The following is a 24,361-nucleotide window of genomic DNA, read 5'->3' on the forward strand; positions in this document are numbered from 1 at the left end:
TGAGAAAGAAGGAGGACACATAGAATAAAAACATTTTCTATTATGTAAATTTTCTTGTGGCAAATAAATTCTCATGACTTTCAATAAACTAAGTGGTCATACACTGTCTTTCAATCCCTGCCTCAAAATATTGTAAATTTTGCTTCCCCACCCTGTATATCAAACGTAAAATGTCCAAGACTGTTGTGATTCTTTATAAAACTCGAGGTCTGTTAAACAAAAAATGTTTGCATATATTGTATTGTTCACTTGTAATGCCATATATGTCATACTGTGTGGAAATATGGGGCAATGTGTATAAAACTAATATAGACCCGATAATTAAACTCCAAAAGAAAGCTATTAGAGTCATAAACAAAGCTGGTTATCTTCAATCAAGTAATCCACTTTTTGTAGAATCTGGTTTACTAAAATTTTTTGATATTGTATATTTAAAAACAATGGAATTTATGTTTCGTGCTAAAAGTAAAAATCTTCCTGTTTGTATTCAGAAAATTTTTAAGTTAAGAGAAGGGAATTATAATTTAAGAGGGATGTTTATGTTTGAAACATGTAAAGTAAGAACAAATGTTAAATATCACTGTGTTTCTGTTACTGGTGTCAGATTATGGAGCAAATTGAAGGATGAAGTGAAACTGTGTAGCTCGCTGTCGAGTTTCAAAAAAGCTTTAATTTGTCAAATTCTCGAGGGCTATGAAAGTAATACGATTTCAAAGTGACTTAAGAAACCGAATGTAGACTAATTTGTGTTAATGTTTAATCTGCTGTGACTTCAGGTGTGGAGTTGGAGAAAGGATGGGAGTAGGAGAGGCAGAAATAAGCCTCGCTTCAGCTTCTTCCTTTTTCAGTTAATAATTGTGTTAATTTTATGTTTGTTTTTTTTAATATGTATGTGTTTTGTACATAACTGAAATAAAAACATTCATTCATTATAGGTGTAATGTAATATTATGTTTTTCACATGAACCCTTTCATGCATAGTGGTCACTACAGTGGACAGTTACTCTACAGCAGGGGTGGGCAATTAAGTTTCCTATGGGGCAACATGAGAAATTTTGACAGTTGTTAAGGGCCGGATCAATACACTTGCAGCTCTCCTTAATATCTCTCTCTCTCTCTCTCTCTTTCTCTCTCTCTCTCTCTTTTTCTCTCTCTCTCCCTCTCTCTCTCTCTCTCTCTCTCTCTCTCTCTCTCTATATATATATATATATATATATATATATACTTTACTATAATACAAAAACAGTAAATGCAACAATACAACAATAAAATGAAAATGTGGAGCGCAGAATACAACTATTTAATGAATATCCGCAAAAAGACTTTTGAAAATGTGCAAAACCAGCTCCACATTAACTTTACATGAAAAACTATAAATGCATCCAGCTTTGTTTGCATATCACAGTTCCTTTTCTTTTTCTTTACCTCTGACTTCAGTAAAGAAATACTTTCAAGTCCATGTCTTGTTAAAAACTCTGCATTCGGAATCAATCGTTCTTTTTTGCTGTTAGCTGACACCTTCATGAGCTAAAACTGACCAACAAACCAATCAGTGCATAAGCCTTATGCAAGTACAGGAAGTATGTGTAAAAAAAAAAAACGGTTAATTAGCAGATCCTTCAAAATAAAAGCAGTGGCGTTGTATTGGTTACGTCTATTATGATGATATATATTTGCATTGACTTTTAATTTGCCAGTGACCTCATGTGGGCCAGTTAGGGTCAGCTGCCGGGCCGCATGTGGCCCCCGGGCCTTACAATGCCCAGGTCTGCTCTACAGCTTTACTCTTGTATATTCATGGTTTTGTTGTTTTAGTTCCATATCAACCAACACAGCGGACACTTATGCATTGTCCCATAAACTCCAATTCATACCATTATTGTAACTTTGCTGTTCTTGATTGGTTCTTGAGTGGAAATCAATTGTTAATATTTATTTTTTGCATATTATCTCCATGAAGTGAGTAATGACTAGTATTAGAATATGTTAAAATGTGAGAAAACATCAGATTAGCTGCATTAAACATGGTTTCATTTCACTGTTTTCATATCACTTTATGATATTGGGTTTTAAATACATGTTCCTTTGCTTCAAGAATAAAATTCATGGTGTAGCTGAGTGGACATTTTTGTAACTCCATGAAAAACAGGTTGATTAAAAAAAAAAAAATAAAAAAAAATCAATCACATTGTTTTTTTTTTTCATGTCTAAAGAGGAATAAAAACACTCAGGAAAAAAAAAAAAATCTTGATTAAGGTTCTCATAATTCATGCATGAAAGGGTTAAACTAAGAACATTTGGAGCCAATATTTATAGGTTATTATGTTATTATTTTAGTTGAGATCACATTGTTCTGTATGTGGAACCTCAACTCAAACGACTTCGACATCCTTGATTGTTAATATCTTAAGTGTAATTTTTGCGCTTTATAAATTCACCCCGCGGGCCGGACTGGAACCTTTGGCGGCCCGGATTTGGCCCCCGGACCGCATGTTTGACACCCCTGTCTAAGACCCACGTTTGGTGTAGTGGGATCCGGTGTTTTGCATGTAGAATAAGTATGTTTGTTTGAGCAGAAGGAGGCGTTCAGGCTCCGTTTAGTGTGGAGGATGAGGACTGGACCGCCCCTTGTCCATTCTGGATTTGACAGGAAACATCAGAGTGTCCCCAGACGAACCAGGAATTAGACCCCTCCATTTGCAAAGCCGCACTTTGAAGCCCGTCGGTGTTTTTCTATTGGACTGAAATGTCTGAGAATAATAAATATTTGCAGGAGTCTGTTCAGCCTTCCGGGTTGGTCAAGTTCCTCTCCGCGGTGTTTTACGCCGGCAGCTCTTTCCTGATCACGGTGGTGAATAAAACCGTGTTGACGACTTTCAGGTGGGTGACGCACACTGACGCAACTTTATTAGAAGGGCAAAAATACGCACGTTCTGAGTGTCAGATTATAATGTGGGACCTGTTGGCTTTGCAGGTTTCCTTCTTCCATGTGTCTAGGGCTCGGTCAGGTGAGTTTACTTTCACTTTTAGCCCTTTGGCATTTAAATCCAAACACACACTTTTACTTCTACATACTGTAAGCCTGGATAAGTAGAGTTTACTCCAAAAATGTGGGGCAAGTGATTGCACTTAAATGATTTGAGTAATGATCGACTAATCAGTTGGTTTAAGTAGATTCAACTTTAATGCTAAAAGTATTGAACTTAAACTATTAAGTAGAAAACACTAAAAGACAAGTTATTTTTTACTTTAACCCTCCGGTATCCAGGTGCACCTTTTAGGCACACTTGGCACTTTGTGTTAAAAAACTTCATATTATTTTTACCTCCGCCAAGGAGGTTATGTTTTTGCCAGGGTTTGTTTGTCTGTCTGTTTGTTTGTCTGTCCGTTAGTGTGCAACATAACTCAAAAAGTTATGGACAGATTTTGATGAAATTTTCAGGGTTTGTTGGAAATGGGATAAGGAAGAAATGATTAACTTTTGGGGGTGATCCGGAAGAAATCCTGGATTCTGGATCACTTTGAAATTTTCGTTAACATTGTGGTAAATGGGGCCAAAATTTTCGTTTCCCAATATCTCGCTTAATTATTGACCAAAACTCATGAAATTTAACTCAGGAATTGACAATGGGGTCCTCTATCACATTTCAAAGGCTGATCCGGATCTGATCCAGAAGGCGGATTTTATCTCAATTTATATAAAAAATGGGGGTGCCCTTACTTTTTGGCCTACTGTGCCTTTAATTTGGATAAAAATTTCAGGAAATGTTGATACTGGAATTTTAGAATTCAAAAGTTGTTCATTTGTGCATGATCTTTAAAATTCTGGCCACCAACTAAAATGTACGGAGCTTTTTTTTTTTTTTTCGGAAAACAGTATCTCGTAAACTCATAAAAACAGAGCTTTTTTTTTTTCGGAAAACAGTATCTCGTAAACTCATAAAAACAGCTTTTTTTTTTTTTTTTTCGGAAAACAGTATCTCGTAAACTCATAAAAACAGAGCTTTTTTTTTCGGAAAACAGTATCTCGTAAACTCATAAAAACAGAGCTTTTTTTTTTTCGGAAAACAGTATCTCATAAACTCAGAAAAACAGAGCTTTTTTTTTTTTTTTCAGGAAACAGTTTCTCATAAACTCAGAAAAACAGCGCCGATTTTTTTTTTTTTAAACTTATTTTTTCTCGTAATTATGAGATAATTATCTCATTAATTCAGAAAAACAGTGCCGAAATTATTTTTTTTTTGTGAATGCAATACGCTTCCGTAAAAATGTGCACATTGTAAATAAAAGAAAATTACAAGACTAGCATCTGTCTCCCAGGTGTGCCTAAAACGTACTATTTCTTCCATTTGATATGTATGATTAGGGCTGACTTTGATTTACAAAAATAAAATCAAATTAGAGCAGAAAAATATTTAATAGTTGATTTATAGTTGTGCCTTTTTTGCACACTTTTGACAGATACTAGTATTTATGAACATTTGACCTAGCGCCAAAAATAATAATGCTAATTAACCAGTGTTGGAGTTAATCACTGACATATGCCAGGCTGCAAAAATCAAATAATATGTGATCCACTTTTTATGCAGTATATTGAAAAAATATATTTTTTGTGTTTTTTTTGCATCCAAAAAAAAAAAGGTTTGTTTACAATACAAACACGGCATTTAAAGGGTTAAAAAAATGTGAGAATTATTGAGGATTTGGTATTTTTATTTATGGCTCAAGTTGATGAAATAGAAAAAAAAGTGTAAAAGAATTAAAAATAAACTGTATGAAATTTTTTTTGACATTATTCCACAAGTGTGCCAAAATGGCACACTTGGTGCTTAGTAAGGGCCTTGCTGGACGGGGTACCGGAGGGTTAAATCTGTTGTAAAATCAACCCCACTATCCAACCATTCAACTCAGCATTTTAGGTTACACTGACTAATTTTCTCAGTTGCAGCCAGATTAACCCTTTCATGCACGAATTATGAGAACCTTAATCAAAATTTTTTCCTGAGTGTTTTTATTTTTCTTTAGGCATGAAAAAAAAACAATGCAATTGAAAATTTTCTTCTGAAAAAAAAAAAACCAAACAAACAAAAAAAACAAATAAATAAATAAAATAAAAATAATTGAAAAAGAAAAAATTTTTTTTTAAAAATAATAATGAAAAAAAAAAAAAAAGATCTTATTAACCTATTTTTCATGAAGTTGCAAAAATGTCCACTTAGCTGGACACCACACGCTTCATTTTTGACACACAGAAACATGTATTTACTGATAAATTGTGTGAAAACTCTGGGGAAGGACCACGGGCCAAAACTGGACTGCCAAAGGTTTCAACCTGGCCCCTGGGATGAAGTTGCCAAGTACAAAAATTACAGTGAAGATATGAACAGTTCAAGGTGTCAAACTCATTTTAGCTCCAAACTCAGAATGTCCAAAATTTTAACAGTATTATGCATGTAGATAGATGTTTTGTAAAATCTTACCAAGTTGTCAGTGAGATATTAAGAACTTATTATTAGCTTACCGGCTGACAGGCTGTAAGCTATTGTCGTCATGTGGTGTCCGTTGTCGTTGTCGTCCGTCATCCGTTACAAAAATTTCAATCGTCCTCTTCTCCGAAACTACAATTCCAATTGACTTCAAACTTGGTATACAGCTTCTTTATGATGATGTCAACAAAGGTTACTGAAATTATTTGGATCCAGATCTGATTCTGGATTTGGTGCCACTTTGAAAAATTTCCCTAGTATAAGCGATAGGAAGTGATTGACGCAATAACTCAGTAAATATAAATTATATCAAGTGTAAATTTCTACAGTCCAGCCCTGATGGGGAGATGACCAAAACATAATGTCCACATGCTGATCAGGATCTACTTCTGGATCCGGGAACTTACGGAAAATTTAACATGGGCTCTTATGGGGAAAAAATTTCAGTTGTCTTTTTCTCTGAAACTACAGTTCTGATTGACTTCAAACTTGGTATACAGCTTCCGTATGATGATGTCAACACAAGGTTTTGCAGTTATTTCCATCCGGAGCTGATTCTGGATTTGGTGCGACTTTGAAAAATTTTCCCATTATAAGAGATAGGAAGTGGATCAATCCAATAAATCAGTAAATATCAATGATATCAAGTCGGAATTTGAAGTTTTTACAGATCGGATTGGAATATGACCAAAACATGGGCTATTTCTGTAATATAATAAATACACATAACTGGGTGATAATAAATGTCATCACATTTCCCAAAGCGTTTAATTTGGCTGGTAAGCTACAGGGCCATTGGTCCTATTTTTAGACAATAGATCTTGAAAATCTTATTTCAAGAAATCTTACCAAGATCCTTTTCACTTGTTCCATTGGCAGATTTTTTGCTTGAATTAGCCTCCTAAGATCCAGCTATGGGTTTTCTGTCCACATTTGTGGACAAGCGTTTCACAACTTTATACAAAAAAAAAACAAAAAAGAAAAGAAAAGAAAACTGTCCACCACAAAGGACATTCCATAAAAATTTTAAATACTACATCTGAAAAAACTGTTGCATCATGATGTCTCCAATATAGGCACTTATTTAATAAAAAACACAAAAAGCTTGTACTTTGCTGACATTTCCTGGGTCTTAGGAGGTTAGGCAAAACAAAAAATCTTGAATTAAGCAAGTGTGGAAAAGGTCTATTGTTGTATAGTTGATCAGCTGAGGCATAATATTACTAAAACTGCACTTATTTTTCTTAAGGAATTTCAGGATATTCAGATAATTCAAATTTATTTGTGAAAGGATAGTTTGTAAATGTAAGCATTTTCCTAATGTAATGGGGTTTTTTTTTTGGGGGGGGGGGGGGGGGGGTTGCACTAAAACAATGACAAAATTTGGAGTTATCATTATTTATAGGGTGTTCTATTACTGGTCCAGCCCACTTGAGATCAAACTGAGCTGTAGCTACGTGGCCCCTGAAAATACATTACAACTCATCCAAGTTCAGTTTTGATCTCAACTGAGCTCGACCAGTAAAACAGAAGCCCTAACTAATGACAGCTCCAAACTTTTCTTTGTTTTAGTGCAAAAAATAACATTAAATTATAAAAATATTTACATTTACAAACTATCCAGACAAAAAAGACATTAATAACCTGAAAAAAAAGGAAATTTCATGCAATTTTCACACTATTATGCCTAAACTTCTCATTTATGCATGTGCATTAGGGGTCAGATCTACAAAGGCGCAAAACATTTAGTAACAGGCAGAATATTGTTAACACTGCACTCAATTTTCTTTAGACATTTCAGGTTGTTCATATTTGTTCAGGTTATTTACATTTTATTGTTAAATGATAGTTTGTAAATGTAAATAGTTTCACAATTTAATGTTATTTTTTGCACTAAAACATTGAAAAAATGAAAAGTTGTCATTATTTATAGGCATAATCTAAATTTTTATTCATATTAAACCAAGAGGAATATTTGGAGTCATTCTTTATGGGTTATTATGCTTTTATTTTATTTACAAATTCATCCCAAGGGTCGGTTTGGAACCTTCGGTGGGCTGGTTTTGGCCCGCGGGCCTCATGTTTGACACCTGTGTGTTACATTGTTGTCCTTCCAGATGATCACCACTATTGTTGTCCTTTACATCGCCAAAGTGAGCAAAACTATCCAGTTCCAAGACTGTGACAGAGGTGTTCTCTTAAAAGTAAGCATGTGTCATCGCTAAAAATGTAGTCTCTATTGTTTGTCTTCATGTAAGTGTTGACATATTTACTTTCTGGTCAGATTTTTCCTCTTCCCTTGCTGTATGTGGGGAACCATTTAACAGGACTGGCAAGCACCAAAAAACTCAGGTAAACTCTAATGGTCTTCCCTCCATTTGTTAAAAAAAAAAAAAAATGTATGAGCTTCTAATGCGAATGACAGGAGATATAATCCGGTTCAGAACTTTTAATGAAACAAAAAAGTCACATGGTAGAAAAACTGTATGGTCTCAAGCCCAGTAAGATCTCTGTCTAACTGTGCTGTGCTGAGAAGTCACATGACCCACATCCATCTGTGAAGGAGCATTAAAGGGGTCATATTTTGCTAAACTCACTCTATTAGTTTTTGGTACATTTATTTGTGTATTTGGACCCTAATAGTTCAAAAAGTTTGAATTTGAACCCTCCAGGTGCTGCAAAGCTATCTTTATATTCATTTTGGCAAAAATCAAGCGAATTTCTACAACCCATTTTAATTCCTACTTAATTAATTAATTTATTTATTTGGTTTATTTGATAGGGACAGATACAAAAGACATAGACCAACATACCAACTGTAATACAGCAATCCCATGCATGCATCATAGTGCTTATAGCAAAAGCTAATTTGCAGCATCGGTCCCTAGATGGACTTTTATGAAAAGTTAAAAGTTGTTACGTCTATAACTAGTTACGTCACAACATTTGCACATATAAGGTCAAGACTTCCGACGAACATTTCTCAGAATACGCCGTAACTGTTTGTCAGCAGCAGCAGTTGTAGTCCATGCTGAAAATATGTCTAAACTTTGAGCCGATTACCTAAAATGTTCATTTGTTGGTTGAATGGGACAGAGCAGCACAGCCAATAACCTGGAGGGGGCGGGGCATGAAGTTACAGCTATTACAAAACAGTTTACATGATAGTCAATGAAAATAAAACAAATCCAAAATCTATAAGTAAAATTATTTCATTATATGCTTCTAGAAAGCTTATCTATTATCTCCTTATACAAGCTCTTAAACTGAAAAATATTTGTACAATTCTTCTCTGCCAAACCAAACAAAAATGATGTAAAAAATGAAACAAGATGAATACAATGAGATAGATAAAACTAAACTGAACTGAGCTAAAAGATGACATGAAAATTGATGATGAACATGAAAATGATAAAACAAGATAAAAATGATGTAAATGACCAAACGGGATTCAAATGCCACAAGATAAAAACAATTAAAAAATGCAGTAAGACAACAACTGCACAATAATGAAACAATATACAGTAGACGCAACAAAAAGACAAGACAAAGCAAAAATTATATAAAAGACAGAACAACATGAAGAATACATAGAAGATGCAACAAGTTGATAATGATGTAAAAGACGAAACAAGATGAAAACGGTGTAAAAGATACTAAACAAAAACCATGTGAAAGACACAAACAGATGAAAATGAGCGATAAGACGGTCATGACTCATCTTTATGATCAGAACAGGACAAATAACAAACAGCAGAACATTTCACAAATCTAGTACAGAATGTTCACAACAGTTTGAACGATTAAATGTTTGAGTGAAATTAAAACGACAAAACATTGTGTCTTTTCCAGCTTGCCCATGTTCACAGTGTTAAGGAAGTTCACAATACTGATGACAATGATTTTAGAAATCTATATACTGAGGTAAGTGTAATTTTAATTTTACAACTTCAGAACAGTAGAGATATTGTTGTAATAAAGCCTTTTTAGAATTTATTTATGGAGGACCGAACTTGCCATAGTGAAAAATATACACAGAAATATAAAAATGGCTTGATAAATTAATTTTCGTACCATTTATTTATTTATTTTGTCCTTATTTATATTTTTCTTTCTTTAATTTTTATCCTTGCATTTATTTCTGCATTGTTTTCTATTTACATTTCCTTTATCTCTTTTTTTTATTTATTTATATATTGTATTTTCATCTGACATCTTATTAATTTATTGTCATTTTTTTAAATTCATACAGTCATATTTACATTCCCACTATTCCCCCTCTTGCATTTTTTTCCTCTATTTATTTATCTGGATGTATTCTCTTTCATATAAAACTTAGATAATGTACGAGATAGGAGTTACTATAAGATATACTTATATAGAAGAGGAACCTTTAAGACTTTTAACTTATAATGTGTTGTGGTTTAATTTTGGGGTTTTTGTTTCAGGAAAACGTTTCCAAAGCGTCTGGTGTACAGCATTGTGACCATAGTCCTGGGTGCCATGGTGGCTGCAAGGTAAGGGTTTTTCTAGAGACACCTGATGTATTTGGAAGAAACTTGTCCTCACAGTAAACATTAAACCATCTGTACGTTTCCCTGTCGTCTAGTTCTGATCTGGCCTTCGATTTGGAGGGTTACACGCTCATCCTGCTCAATGATGTCTTTACTGCAGCCAGTAGCGTATACACAAAGAAGAAACTGTGCACAGAGGTAGCACACAAACACAATTAATAGTAGTTTACTGTTTTATTACCCCGCCCTGCGAAGGGGAGGCAAGGGGTAGTTTTTGGTTCGGTTGGTTTGTTTCTTTGTTTGTTTGTTAACACTCTAGCAGCAAAACTATTGCTTGAATTCATATCAAATTTGGTTTATATATTGGCAGTGATTGAGAATAGATCTGATTACATTTTGGGAAAAGTAGGTCAATGTTTAAATTTTGTATGAATTTTTAAAATCTTTTTTTTCCCCATTTACTTATAATGGGTGAAATTTCAAATGCATGTAGCAGCAAAACTCTTGGGTGAATTCATACCAAATTTGGTTTATATATTGCCAGTGACCAAGAATAGATGTTTTTACATTTTGGGAAAAGTAGGTCAAAGTTAAAATTTTTAATGAATTTTTAACCCCGCCCCCCTATCTACTTATAATGGGCAAAATTTCACATGTCTGTAGCTGCAAAACTATTGGTTGAATTCATACCAAATTTGGTGTATATATTGCCAGTGAACCAGAATAGATCTGGTTACATTTTGGGAAAAGTAGATCAATGTTTAAATTTTGTATGAATTTTTAAGATCTTTTTTTTCCCCATTTCCTCATAATGGGTGAAATTTCAAATGCATGTAGCAGCAAAACTCTTGGGTGAATTCATACCAAATTTGGTTTATATATTGCCAGCGACCCAGAATAGATGTTACATTTTGGGAAAAGTAGGTCAAAGTTAAAATTTTTAATGAATTTTTAACCCCGCCCCCCTATCTACTTATAATGGGCAAAATTTCACATGTCTGTAGCTGCAAAACTATTGGTTGAATTCATACCAAATTTGGTTTATATATTGCCAGTGAACCAGAATAGATCTCATTACATTTTGGAAAAAGTAGGTCAACGTTTAAATTTTGTATGAATTTTTAAAATCTTTTTTTTTTCCCCCATTTACTAATAATGGGTGAAATTTCAAATGCTTCTAGCAGCAAAACTCTTGGGTGAATTCATACCAAATTTAGTTTATATATTGCCAGTGACCCAGAATAGATTTCATTACATTTTGGAAAAGTAGGTCAAACTCAAAATTTTTAATGAATTTTTAACCCCCCCTTCTACTTATAATGGGCAAAATATCACATGTCTGTAGCAGCAAAACTATTGGTTGAATTCATACCAAATTGACTTTATAGATTGCCAGTGACCTGGAATAGATGTGATTACATTTTGGGAAACGTAGATCAAAGTTTCAATTTTGTATGAATTTTTTCAATCTTTTTCTTCTCCCATTTACATATAATGGCAGAAATTGCAAATGTCTATAAAAACATTAATCTTTCAATTTACTTCAAACTTGGCACATGTATAGATGCAACTGATATGCTGACATCACCACATGCAAAGACATGATGACATCAACTGGATTAATGCCAAAATAAGCTACAATATGTATGAGGGGTGGGGTTGGTTGTGCCTGGTACCACTAGTTTAATATGAAAACACATTAACATGAGACTCAGTGTGCTTATAAAATACATTTGCATAGTTCTCGATTTGTTTGTTTTATATATTAAATCATCAGTCTTCCCACACCCAACCTCACTGAACTCAACAACAGATCCATAAGACGCTTTGCAGTCTGAATAGAAAAGGAGAGTACACACCCACTCAGTCGATATGTCATCCCACTACCCTCAGGCTGTAGATACCAGACATTATCCTTCAGAAGAGCTCGCTTGGGAAGGAGTTTAATCCCTGTAGCCATAGACACTTTAAACAACAGACCCCACTGACATTCTCCTCCTCATATCTGTCACCATATTTGTCACCATGTCCGCCACAACTAAGTGTATTTGTGATACGTCTGCCTCTTCTGTGTGTTTTTCTTTTGTATTTGATGTCAATGTGTGTGTTTGTGTGACAATTCTATGCACAGTCAAGTGGAAACAAATCTCCTTTCTGGGACGAATAAAGTTTAAGTCTAATACATACGGTGACACATGGTAACAGCAGATTTTCTCTAAATTTACTATAAACTGCCAAAAACTCTCAATTTTTTCTATCTTTTCAGTTGTATCTTTAGATTCAGTGTCTGAGATAAACTGATCACTGAGACAAAATGAAACATCATCTGTTTAACATAGGCTGAGATGCAAAAAGTCCTGTGATTTAAAGAATTCATTCAGGCTGAACAATAAAATAATGATCATTTATATTATAATCATATATTCTTAAATTACGCTCATTTTCTTTATCACGACACATTGTCAAATAAAACACAAGTCCTAACTTAAGAAATCACGCATTTCACGACTCTACACACACTCTTGTTACATCTTTTAAGATGTTTTCGTCTTGTTTTGTGGTTTAAGTCACTTTCCTCTCATTGTTTCTTTTACATTGTTATTCTCATATTGTTGCATGTTTTCCAGTGTATTCATCTATTTGCGTCATTTATGTTGTTCTCTTGTTTTCATTGTGTTTCATCTTTTATATATAAAGCTATAAATAATTGTCTGATGTCTTCCATGGTCACTCAGGACCAATAATCTGATTTAATAAGGACATTTAATGATAACGATGACACTTATTGTGATGGTTATTGACACTTATTGACATGAAAATGTTTATCATAACATTTTTGACCATATCACACAGCTCTAGTATCCTCTTTTCAAGTTGTCATATAATTGTAGAACATTATATTACTGTTTTTTATTAATAGCATGCATGCAATTTAATGCTATATGAACTGTGGAGTCTCTTTTAATCTTTTTGAGTCTTAATTTGTTACTACAGGTAGGATTAGTAGTATATTACTGCATACAAGTACATACGCTTGTGAAAAAATATAAGAAAATGTCAAATATATGCACTGGTTTAACCCATAAAGACCCAGTGTGACTTTTGTGAGTTTCCAAATGAATTTTCTTCTCTGTTTAACCTTTTCTGAGTGATTTATCACCATTTATTATGATGTTATCCTCTGTCTTTTAATTTTTTTCCAGTGAAAATCATCTATTTTCCTTTATTTAATTCACTGATCATGTAGATGTTCAGAAAAGCTCAGATTAAACTCAAAGGTTATTGTATGAAAACAGAAAAAAACTGGAGAAAAAGTGACCTTTTTCAGTCAAATCTATCATTAACTGAATATAAACCCACTATGTCCATCCACTGTCATTGATCCAACTCCATGGGTTTTATTGGTGAATCAATGTTGTAGAAGATGACAGTGTTTCCATGGTAACTATGGAGCCTCAGAACGTCTAAATAGGTCATATCTGATAACCATGAAAAGTTAGCAAACTGTATTTTACAACAATTATTTACATGTATTGATAGAATTAGTGGATCAACAGTTTAGATCAGTAGATGGTTTCAGTCAGCGGTGAATGTTTGGGTCTTTATGGGTTAAAAAATATCTCCATCTGAAATGCAATGGAGTATATAATGGAATTAAATGGAAATCCTTTAGTACAGTACTAGTATGTAAAAACTGCACTTCATATACATAAAGTACTTGAATAAGCACTTCTGGAAATGAAAAAATTAATAAATATATCATAGCATTTTTATGTATTTTAAAGAAGTTGACTTATTCAACCACACCAGGACTACACGATTATACCAAATCATCACAAGGATATAACGCAAAATCTGTGTTTGTCGTCATAATATCTCCCCTTTTGTCTGCACAGGGTTTGGGAAAATACGGCGTCTTATTTTATAACGCTCTGATCATTGTCATCCCCACATTTTTGGCGAGTGCATTTACAGGAGACCTACACAAGGTGATCCTTTTCTTTGTGGTTGAATTTGCGCAGAACTTCATGCATATTCCTTTCCTTCTTGACCTGCTTGTATGTTTCGATCATCAGGCAGTCGCGTTCGAGTCCTGGGTCCAAACTACGTTCATATTCTGTTTCCTCTTATCCTGCTTCATGGGGTACGTCGCAGTAGTTTCAGTTACAATCATACGCCTACTGTATCTGTAGAAGTATAAGAACAGTCATTCATCTTTAACTTTGTGTTTGTTTTGTTCAGGTTTGTGCTGATGTATTCCATTGTCCTGTGCAGCCATTATAACTCAGCACTTACTACAACAGTGGTAGGAGCAGTAAAGGTAAGAAACGCTGATAAGAAAACTACTCATAGATGAAAAGGTACTGCTTACGTATGCATTTGTTGTTTAATGCAGCTGTTTAATGTTTAAACAGGGTTTCTTCGGGTCATTAAAGAGCATTAAATCATATATCATATCCAATCATAAAGTCATTAAAACAGATTTTATGAAAATTAAGGCCTTAAATGGCAATAAAAAGCATTAAATTCAATGTCCAGAGGCATTAAAAAATTAAATACACTTGATGGAAAAAAGCATTATTATTCACAATTTATTTTGATTATATAAACATTTAATAGTTTGATCAGAAGTATAATGTGATGATTGACAGGCGGAATTCTTTAATTGGCTGTTGTTTACACTGCAAAAATCAAAATCTTTCCAAGTGTATTTTTCTCATTTCAAGTCAAAATATCTCATCACGCTTAAAATAAGATATAATCACCTAAACAGTAACTTGTAAGTGAGGAAAAGAGGTTGTTTTTAGACAATAGGCCTTGAATATCTTATTTCAAGAAATCTTACCAAGATAATTTTTACTTGTTCCATTGGCAGGATTTTTTTTGGCTTAATTCAAGCCAAAAAAAATCTTGAATTAAGCAAAAAAATCTCATCAAATCACTTAGTAAGATTTAGATTTTTGCAGTGTATGGCCGATGCACAAAGTCACAACACCGGATGCTTGGAATGCATCGTGCTGTGAGTGTGCTCATGCTGTGGCGAAAGAGCGGAGGGAATATTAGCAAATGTCAGAAAAATGAGAAAATGCAAGTTTTAGCAGAAGTGATTGGAGGAACTATTTAGAACCTGGTTCAAGCCTGTTGACTGTAAACCGTATGTATATATAAAACTATGAATAAAACTGTGTCCGCAGTTGGACATGGGCATTAAATTTGTTTAAAGTGGCATTAAAAAGCATTCAATTAGATTTGCTGATACCTGCAGAAACCCTGTTAAAGCCCTCAAATATATTTGATATATCATAGTTTGAAACCACAGAAATTATTGATAACATGAATGTGTCAAAAAGGAAAACAGCACCAGTATCTGAAATGATATGAGTCATCAGTGAGTGTTTCTACTTGTACATGTCAGGATGTTTTCCCGCTTTAACAGTGTTTTCATGACATAAAACTAGGATTTACTGTTGTTTTACAGTGTCAAGAAAACACTGTCCTGAATCTATCTCCTTAGATGTGATAAAATTCCCTTCTCTTCCTGCTGACAAGGTCATCATCACATAAAATCCACTGTTGTTTTTCTCCTCAGAATGTCGCAGTAGCCTACATTGGTATCTTTGTGGGTGGAGACTACCTGTTTTCTTGGACAAACTTCATAGGTCTCAGTATTTGGTAAGAGTGACATTTTTTTGGTATGTTTTTGTCATCTAACAATTTGTGAGTGACTCATGAATTCTCTTGAAACCCCAAAATCTCCACTAATTATGTGACAGTGACTATTAAATTCCTAATTCTGAATTAAACTGAGGTGTAACAACAATAATAACCTGAGGTTTAGGTTTCTTCCTATGGGACATTTTGAGTGTCACATGGTAAATATCCTGCATTCTGGTCCATCAGTTTGTAACCTCTGCACCACAGACACTATTCTGTATTGGTTTTATTATGGAATTACCTGTATTTGGGTAAAAGAAAATATAGAAGTTAGCCCTGTGATGAACTGATGACATGGTATCCAGGGTAAATGAAAACATAGAAATCAAACAGCAGATGGTACTTGAAAATATGATATATTTCAACTTAATTTTGATATGTGGGCTGTTTAAATAGAATCTCTGCTCATGTTCAAGAGGTTTAAAAGGAAAACTGAAGATGACTAGGAGAGGTCTATAACAAAATTCACCCATAATTTATTACAACATACATTAAATGTTAGAAAATGAGCAAAACATTCATTCAGATTTTAAAACCCATAATTTATATTTATGTTTCACAAGTTAAAAGTTTGTTGGACACAGGACTCATGCTTATGTTCTCACATCTTCAATAAAATTCCTCCTTTCATGTTTTTATTGGGCAGGACAAATGTGTTTTAAACTGATCTGGAGGAAGTCCCTCCACTCTAACGATGTCTTTGAAACCTTGGAGTTTTCCTCCACACTTACCACTCCTGCTTTCTTATGGTTCTAGGTGTACATGTTAACTATGAAGATAATTTTGTGTCTTTATTATGCAAGCAAAGGGGAAAATGGCAAACAAAAAATATAGTTTTGAAACAAAAAAATAAAGATTTGAAAACAAAAATGAAGGTTTCAAAATTTTTAAATACCACTTGTACGTGCAAGCAAAAGTTTTTGAATTGCAAAAGATTTAGAGGTGTAAAATATTTGGACTTGTAAACAAAATTTTTAAAATGATGAAATATTTTGGCCTGCAAGCAGAAGTTTCAGATTTGAAATGAAAGAAAATGAGAACAAAATCAATTTTAAACTTAAAAATTTTGAAACCTTCATTTTTGTTTTTAAATCTTGATTTTTTTTGGTTTCAAAACTATTTTTTGTTTGCTGTTTTTCCCTTTGCTTGCATAATAAAGACACAAAATTATTTTCATAGTTAACTTGTATGAAAGCTTTTAAACTCGTCACCATCTGCTTATCTAACTTAAACATGCCTTGCAACTTGGACTTCGACCTTTTGCCTTAATTTATTTTTTCTTCTTATACACCTGATGACTTCCTGTTTTTCTGTGTTGGTTTTCAGTATGTCTGGTGGACTGATGTACTCATATCTCACTTTCAATGACAACCCTTCTGGAAATTCCACACAAGGAACTAAAGAATTGAAGATTCAAGTGACTTAAGACTCAGCTGTACAGTACCCAGCTGGTTAAATGGGCGTCCTCACATTGGCCACTTGGTGGCAGTGTTTTTCTCCATATTGGAGCAAACTTGCTTCTTAACTTTTATACTTATTTACAATCAGTAAATTGCTTTTCTGAATACATTCACTCCATGTTGCTATGCAGAATTAAAGGTAAAAGAGCACACCAGTTGTGGCTAAGGTTCAGTGAATGTTTATTGAAGACCAATTACATAACAGTGTGGACAGCTTGTCAGAGAAGACTTATCTGTAAAATGTGTAACAAAATGCCTACTAAGCAAGCAGGATTGATCTATAAATGCGCAAATAATGAAAACCATTGGGAAATATTAGCAGAAGGGGAAAAATCCAAACTAGAAATCAACTTGAAAAGCTTTTGGTAAATTGTGCACACTCAATCCTCTAACAAACACAAAGTGTATATATTAAATGCCATAATCTTCTCAAACCACAAAAGAAACTAGGGGTTAGAAATACTTCAAAATATACTATGATTGGGTACAATAAATCATTTGGTGTTTTGATAATCAACAATTAACTTGCCTTCCAGTTTCACATCAACTTCACATGGGCAGTTTTGTTAATCTACAGACTGAAACATCACTGTTAGAGCGAGCAGAAACAGGGCAGTTATGAGAGGCGTCATACAGTGTTGAAGGATGTAGTGTCGCTATAAAAACAAATTCAAAATCAAACATCCAGCACTACACACAACAGTTTATGCAAACAGGTGCCATTTCCCAGGACACATATGCCAAAAATAATCTTCAGTGCATTGCAAGCTTAATCCAAGATTTAATAGAGGATGTAAGTGCTGGATCCTAAACTAAAGGATACAGAATTCGATTGATGTACTGTATACTGACCAGATTTGATACGTTTTTTAAAACTTGGTTTTTACTGATGAGATCTCTGCCCTTAAATGACCAAACAAAATGTTAGCCAAAAGAAAAATATAGTGAAATAAATATCTCATAATTAAAACATTGAAATGAGATGACTGCATCCATAGCAGACCTGCCACCTTTTAATATAAAAGATGACCGCCATCATCCTGTCTGGTTGGGAAAACACCCTTCAGCCTGCGAGTTTTGTATTTTTTCTAAATAAACTGTAATTGTGGTATGTCAGTTAAGGTACTTTGCACCTTCAAACACCGTGAAACATGAATAATTTAGTCCAGAAGTCGATGCAGTTTTGAGTAAACCGACAAGAGGAAAAGCTGTTAGAGTTTGGATTTACGGGAAAGCTTGTGCTTAACCAGACTTCTGGATTAGGCTTGCAATGGTCACCTCTCAATCCCATATTAGAATGACCATATCACATATCAACCTCATCCAGCTACAGACTCTTCTTGTGTCCTCCTTAATCCACCTATATTCAGAGCTTTTGGGAGGAACTGTACTGGCGAGGTGAGAGAACTATTGGAACCTTTCTCAGTCCGTTCCGGCCACCACTACTGTCACCAGTGGTGGCAAAATTGTGCTTCCAGGAGCATGACCAGAGGTCACCTGACAATCAGAATGCAACTTCCATATCCTATGTTTGAGCACACCCTGTATCAATCTGTCCATCTGAGCTTAATCCATATATACATCAGCCATCCACACACACTCTTACACTCATAATATACTTAAAAAACTCGTTACCATCAAAGTGCAAACAAAAATTTAAACCATAAAAGATATTCTTTCTTTGCCTTTAGAAGACGGAAGAAAGAAAGACATTCTTCATATAGTCAAATCTACAATTATAGCAGCCTAAAAGGATAAAATGGAAGCTGAATAAGGTGCTTTAGCTTGTGCCTTCCTGGTGCTGGGGGGGGGGAACGGATGACGCTGTGTATGAAAACTGAGCTCAGGCCAATGAAGCTCTTTCTCATCAGACTGATTTTTACAATAGGGCTGAACAACTTACCATAACAGTATTGAATTGCAAGGTGGCAAAGTGCAATATCCAAATGTAGCTGCAGTTTTTTCTGGATCAAATGTCACAATTGGACATTAGAAATGAAGCACATGGTTGGTTGTTTAGTGCAGACTGCTACAAAGTCTTTTTTTTTAACAATTCTCCCTAATTCCTGTCAAAATAAAGATTTTTTTTTTTTTTTTTGCATATCATTCAGCCCTATTTTACAGCTTGATACAATCAGCTAAACTAGCCACAAATCTGCATTTATGACTCTAGCAACAGCACATATAGCAGGAAGGCAGGTTGGGAATGGAGACACGAAGGGACAGGGTACGGGGAGTCCAGGATTAGGTAGTGGGTCGGTGTTTAGGCGGACAAGTTGTTGGCCAACTCAATGAGCGCCAGCGCGCCGTGAAGACGCTCTCGTTGCTCTTGGAGACGGCGTTTTGCTGCTCCACCCTGGTTCCCTTTCTCCTCATCTGCCATCTCTTCATCTTCTCCGTTCTCTTCATCGGACTGGAGGAATTCCATGGGATCTTGCTGTTCCTGGTCCTCGGCTCTGGCCTTGCCATGCTGTTTCACCTTGGTTGTTGTGGGGGCGCGCTGCTCACGGGTTTGCCAATACCTGCAGGAGACAGGAAAGAGCACATTCAGTGAATAATTGGGCAATACACACAATAGTTGCTGTCTGAAACTATGGAACCTCGTGTAAAACAGGTCACTGCATCCTTTCTGCTCAGTCCACTTGTGTGTGTGTGTGTGTGTGTGTTTGCTTACTTTGCCAGCCACTCTGCCACAGCCTTGTTGTCAACTGACTGGGCCTTCCCCGGGTCTTCCTTTGGTTCCTCTCTCTTCAGACGGGAAAAAGGATGCTTAGGGCAGTGGCGATTGGCATGTGTGAATCGGTTGCCACATCCTACAGAAAAAAGCGAAATCAAACAGCACCCGGTTAGTGAAAAGGTATGAACAGTAAAGTAGGATTAGGCAATAACACAATGATAATAACCACTAACTACTTCATATTCTTATAAATAGCATAATTATGTCACAAACTTTGTTTTTGGGTTGAAGGCTACTGTTTACATTTCATGTCATTACATTTAAAAAGGCTTCAATGCTTTGTCATTAAAACATGTATATATTGACATTTAGGAAAGAGTTTGTCATCTCTATCCTTAAAGAATGGTTTAAGACTACAGGGTTCTTACAGGTTTCTACAAGTTAAATTTAAGACTTTTTAGACTACTTAGAACAGAATTTAATGCCTACTTCACAGCCATAGTGGCAAAAATTCTTGACTCCAAGACTTTAGGAAAAATGTCTTTATTTACTCCAATGCCTCCATTCCCACCGTTCCGAGTCATTTCTCACCAGGGGCTGCGAAGTTAACGATAACTGGCTCCTAATTTCATTATAAATTGTCGGGTTGGAACAGGTGGAACTGAGTAGGCTAACGTTTTTATCTTTGCAGTTTGGACATTTCCCAGACACATTTAAACACCTTTATGGCACCATAACTTAAGACCTACTATATAAAATGTAATAAATTTTAAAGACTTAAATTCCAGATTTGTAAATTCAAGTCTTTTTAAGATCCTGCAGGAACCCTGGACTAAAAACAAAAATCTAGCTTATTCAACTTTTATTTAATAAATAAATAAATAAATTTATCAGCCTCTAAATAAATTTGACACTTACTGTGATAATCATCAATCTCTGATATGATTTTTCTTTTCAAATCATGATAATGTTTCTGGGTCATATCACCCAGCCCTTGTAGAGCCATAAAAAGTGATAATTCTATAACAGCCTTGCTCAATAACATCACCTCTTATGTGCAGGAGTTACTACTGCTCTTTACAGACAGTTCCTCTCTACAGGTAAAGAAATTGGAAATGACCAAAGAAAAAACAGTAAATACAACAGTATTTACAGGAAACAAAGATTAATGTTGTTATAAACCATGCCAGATGGTAAAGTTAGTTTAGCAGTGGTTTATCAGGTGCTTCCCAGAGACTACAATGTAACTGTAAAACTCCAGTCAAGAGTCACCCATGTCACTGGAAAGCACCCAAGAAAGGGAAAAGTGAAAGTCAACAGACGTTACTGTGTTTACGAGATAAACAACACTTAACCGACACTTGCTGTTAGCAGCATAAATTTGCATTTCAAAGCACACTCACCTTTCTCTGAGCAGACAAAGGGTTTTTCCCCAGTGTGCAGTCTCTGGTGTGTCTTCAGCTGTCCACTCTGGACAAAAGCCTTGCCACAGTTTGGATAGTCACACATATAGGGCCTCTCTCCTAGGAAATAACAAATTATCATTGTTTAACATTTTACAAATTATTAAACAGCTGATGACTCACACATTAGGAAAAATCTTTTTAATAGCCCAAACAAGCAGCTCATGTGCATTAGGCCAGCTGCTCACCTGTGTGCGTCCTCTTGTGAGCCTGCAGAGACTTCTCTCGGGGGAACACCCTGTTGCAGATGTTGCAGCGAATACGGCTGGATGAAGTCTCCCCCTCACTTATCAGCTCTCGAACGGTGTCAGCTCGTGGACGGCCTCTTCGGATCCCATCCTAAGGGGACAAAGTTGTGGAATCAGTGATAGTAACACCTGCTGTCTGCTTTATAGTGACAGAACTGAAGCTTATTTCTGTCCAATCCATGTTCCCAGAATGCTTGCATACATATATAATTAAACCTCTATATCAGTTTCATAAAACCACCTGTAGTTGTCAAAACTTTTTTAATACACAGGTGTATTTTTTTTATTGGATTACTGAGTGGTTTCTTTGTTTCACAGTGCATTGTAATTTCCTTTCATGCGTGCACGTGGGATAGTGTAGCACGTTTTGTTCATTATAACTCATTCCATCCGGTTACATTTTTGGCGCGCATGTAGACGTCATGAATGAGCAGCTGCTGCAGAACCAGGAAGTGACTGGGGTTTAAAATCCAACATGTCACACCCTAATGCGCGGGCGTTTTTTTTTTTTTTCTTTAAAGGACTCTATGCAGGCCATATTGTTAATCAAACTATACATCAATACACTCATAATGTTAAGCACACTAACCTTATTTTAACACATTAATAGTTACTAACTCCATTTATACTCTTCAAACACAAACTTTCAGCTAGTTTACATTAAATATGACTGTCTTACACATAACTTATAACTATACTTTTCACCTGGTAGGCAGACATGTTGTTTTTACTTCTCCAAACTGTTGTATTAGTGTTGCCAACTAGCTTAAATGCTACTGTGCATTGTTAGCATGTCTGTCATCCCATACTTCTTGTGTTTTTACCTTCATCTGGTCAGGTGAAGGAGCCGTGTCCGCCTCTCTGACTGTCTGGGTCCCGGTAGGAGACGAAGCCCCGCTCAGTGAGCCCGGGCTCAGGGTCACATTGTGGGCGTTCTCCCCCCACTTCCACGGGTAGACCATAAAGTCGCTGAAGCCGGGGCTGGTCGGTGTAAGAGCCTGCTCCTTTCTGGGTTTGATCGGCGTGGTTTTGATAACGGACACCAAAACTCTTTTAGGCGAGTCGTTGCAAAAAATAACCTGTGGGTGCTTGTTATCGGCCATGGTTTAGACGTTATAATCCGGTTGTTAGTCGTAAAAACAAACCAGACCCTATAAAAACTATCCTCTGACGGTTATTTAAAAAAAAAAAAAAATCAGCGGGTAAAAGTAAGTAACTTCACTTCTCCGTTTTAATCTGGGGTGAATATGTCCTTCATTTCCAAAGAGAAAATAGAAAACGACCTCAGATTCGTCCTCCGCTGTAAAGTGTCCGGAAAATACAGGCTAAAGTCAGATATGAAGATGAGGATAAGTTCCCTTCTCGCAGCGGGTCGTCTGAACTGATCTGTGAGCGCCCACGGGAGCCTTGTCCCGCGTTGCAAAATCGCGCCTGAGCAGTTAACCAGCCAATCAACTGCATGGATCTAATACCACGTGTGAAAAGTAACCAATCACAATGAGGAGCTGATCCACCCTGCGAATCCGACACGAAGTACCCGCAGCGGTATATGCGCGTGATTGGTCCAACATTTTGACCAATCAAATTTAAACAATAGACGCGCTCTGGGGCACGCTCACGAGATTGAGCCAATGAACATACGCTCGAGGGCGATGGAGCCAATAAGAGTGAAGGGCGGTTAATTTTTACATTGCAGACGAGCAGATGGCCCTTTCCCGCGCTGAGGAGTCTGTTTATATTATTGCATTTTGGTCAGTTTAAAGGGAAAGGGAACTATGGTACAGAGGCGCCAAAGTTACGTAATCATCTGCTGGCGGAAGTGCTTGAACAAAAGGTGTACTGTGTAGAGAAAAAGAAATAGAAACTACAAGTTATCAGAAACGGTCTCTCATGCTGTATAATTAGCACTCATTCATCTTAAAGGAAACGTCCACCTGAGGGACTTTCTAATGTAATAGATTTTTTTCTTCAAAAGGGAAATAACATAACATTACAGTCTTTCACTATATGTGACCATAACAACCTATACACTGTTTCCTTTTTGTAATTGTTGTCATGCTATAAACATACTTTTGCAAGTCTAGCCCACAGATGATTTTTTTGTATATCAGACTATACACACATTCTAATATTTTAAAAATCATACTGTAAAATGATCACTTGTAGACTAATAATTAAGTGATTACTATTGTTGTTCGTTCTTTTTTATTATTTTGGTTTATTTTTCCACTTCCATACATTTTTTGGCCACCAAATAGTAGCATGCGAAATAACATTCAAATATCGATACCTCCATTATGTTGTAGAATCGATTCTCGTATTAAAATATTGATATTTTAAGGGGGTGCAGAGGCTGGCTGAATTTTATTTGGCTTTCTGCTAAAAACAAAAAACTAATGCAAAGAAACAAATACTTTTAGTAGTACCTTGTGAAGCAAACATTTTATGGTGTTAGGTTAATCATTTTCATTAAAAAAATATGACTAATGCTCTACCATTTTCTAGGACCCCTGGCAGTCATGGGCCCTTAGAATCTTCATCACTTTTCTCCCCCTTATCATGATCCTGAGTGTACACATCGGATGTGCCTGGATTTTAAAATGAAAGCCTCTAGGAAGTTGACAAATGTTTCAGGACCAGTTTGACTTTCAAAATAAAAGCCAACTAACAAAGTTATGTGATGGTTTATGGAGCCAGCCAAACTTTAAAAAATAAAAGCATATCATATACAGTTGTTTGTTTGTTTTTTTGTACTTTGTCATTTCCCAGTCTTTTTATTGCTGTGACATTTTGTTCAT

The 24,361-nt window shown here is 35.4% G+C and overlaps 2 protein-coding genes across 2 annotated transcripts; one reads left to right on the plus strand and one right to left on the minus strand.

The window, feature by feature from the left end:
- The first annotated feature begins 2,616 nt into the window (after positions 1-2,616).
- Positions 2,617-17,845, plus strand: slc35d2 (solute carrier family 35 member D2). The gene is made up of 12 exons (XM_030144331.1): positions 2,617-2,880; positions 2,975-3,008; positions 7,604-7,690; positions 7,771-7,838; positions 9,339-9,410; positions 9,935-10,003; positions 10,096-10,198; positions 13,897-13,989; positions 14,077-14,144; positions 14,243-14,321; positions 15,591-15,673; positions 17,042-17,845. Exons 1-12 carry the CDS (start codon positions 2,747-2,749, stop codon positions 17,139-17,141), a joined length of 990 nt encoding a protein of 329 aa, XP_030000191.1. The 5' UTR covers positions 2,617-2,746; the 3' UTR covers positions 17,142-17,845.
- On the minus strand, positions 17,341-22,939 carry znf367 (zinc finger protein 367). Its single transcript, XM_030144332.1, has 5 exons — positions 22,388-22,939; positions 21,504-21,654; positions 21,256-21,375; positions 19,850-19,988; positions 17,341-19,697 (listed from the first exon to the last, which is right to left on the minus strand). Exons 1-5 carry the CDS (start codon positions 22,664-22,666, stop codon positions 19,439-19,441), a joined length of 948 nt encoding a protein of 315 aa, XP_030000192.1. The 5' UTR covers positions 22,667-22,939; the 3' UTR covers positions 17,341-19,438.
- Positions 22,940-24,361: the final 1,422 nt, after the last annotated feature.

This window comes from Sphaeramia orbicularis, chromosome 9, assembly GCF_902148855.1.
Source record: "Sphaeramia orbicularis chromosome 9, fSphaOr1.1, whole genome shotgun sequence".
In the NCBI taxonomy this organism is placed as follows: Eukaryota; Metazoa; Chordata; class Actinopteri; order Kurtiformes; family Apogonidae; genus Sphaeramia; species Sphaeramia orbicularis.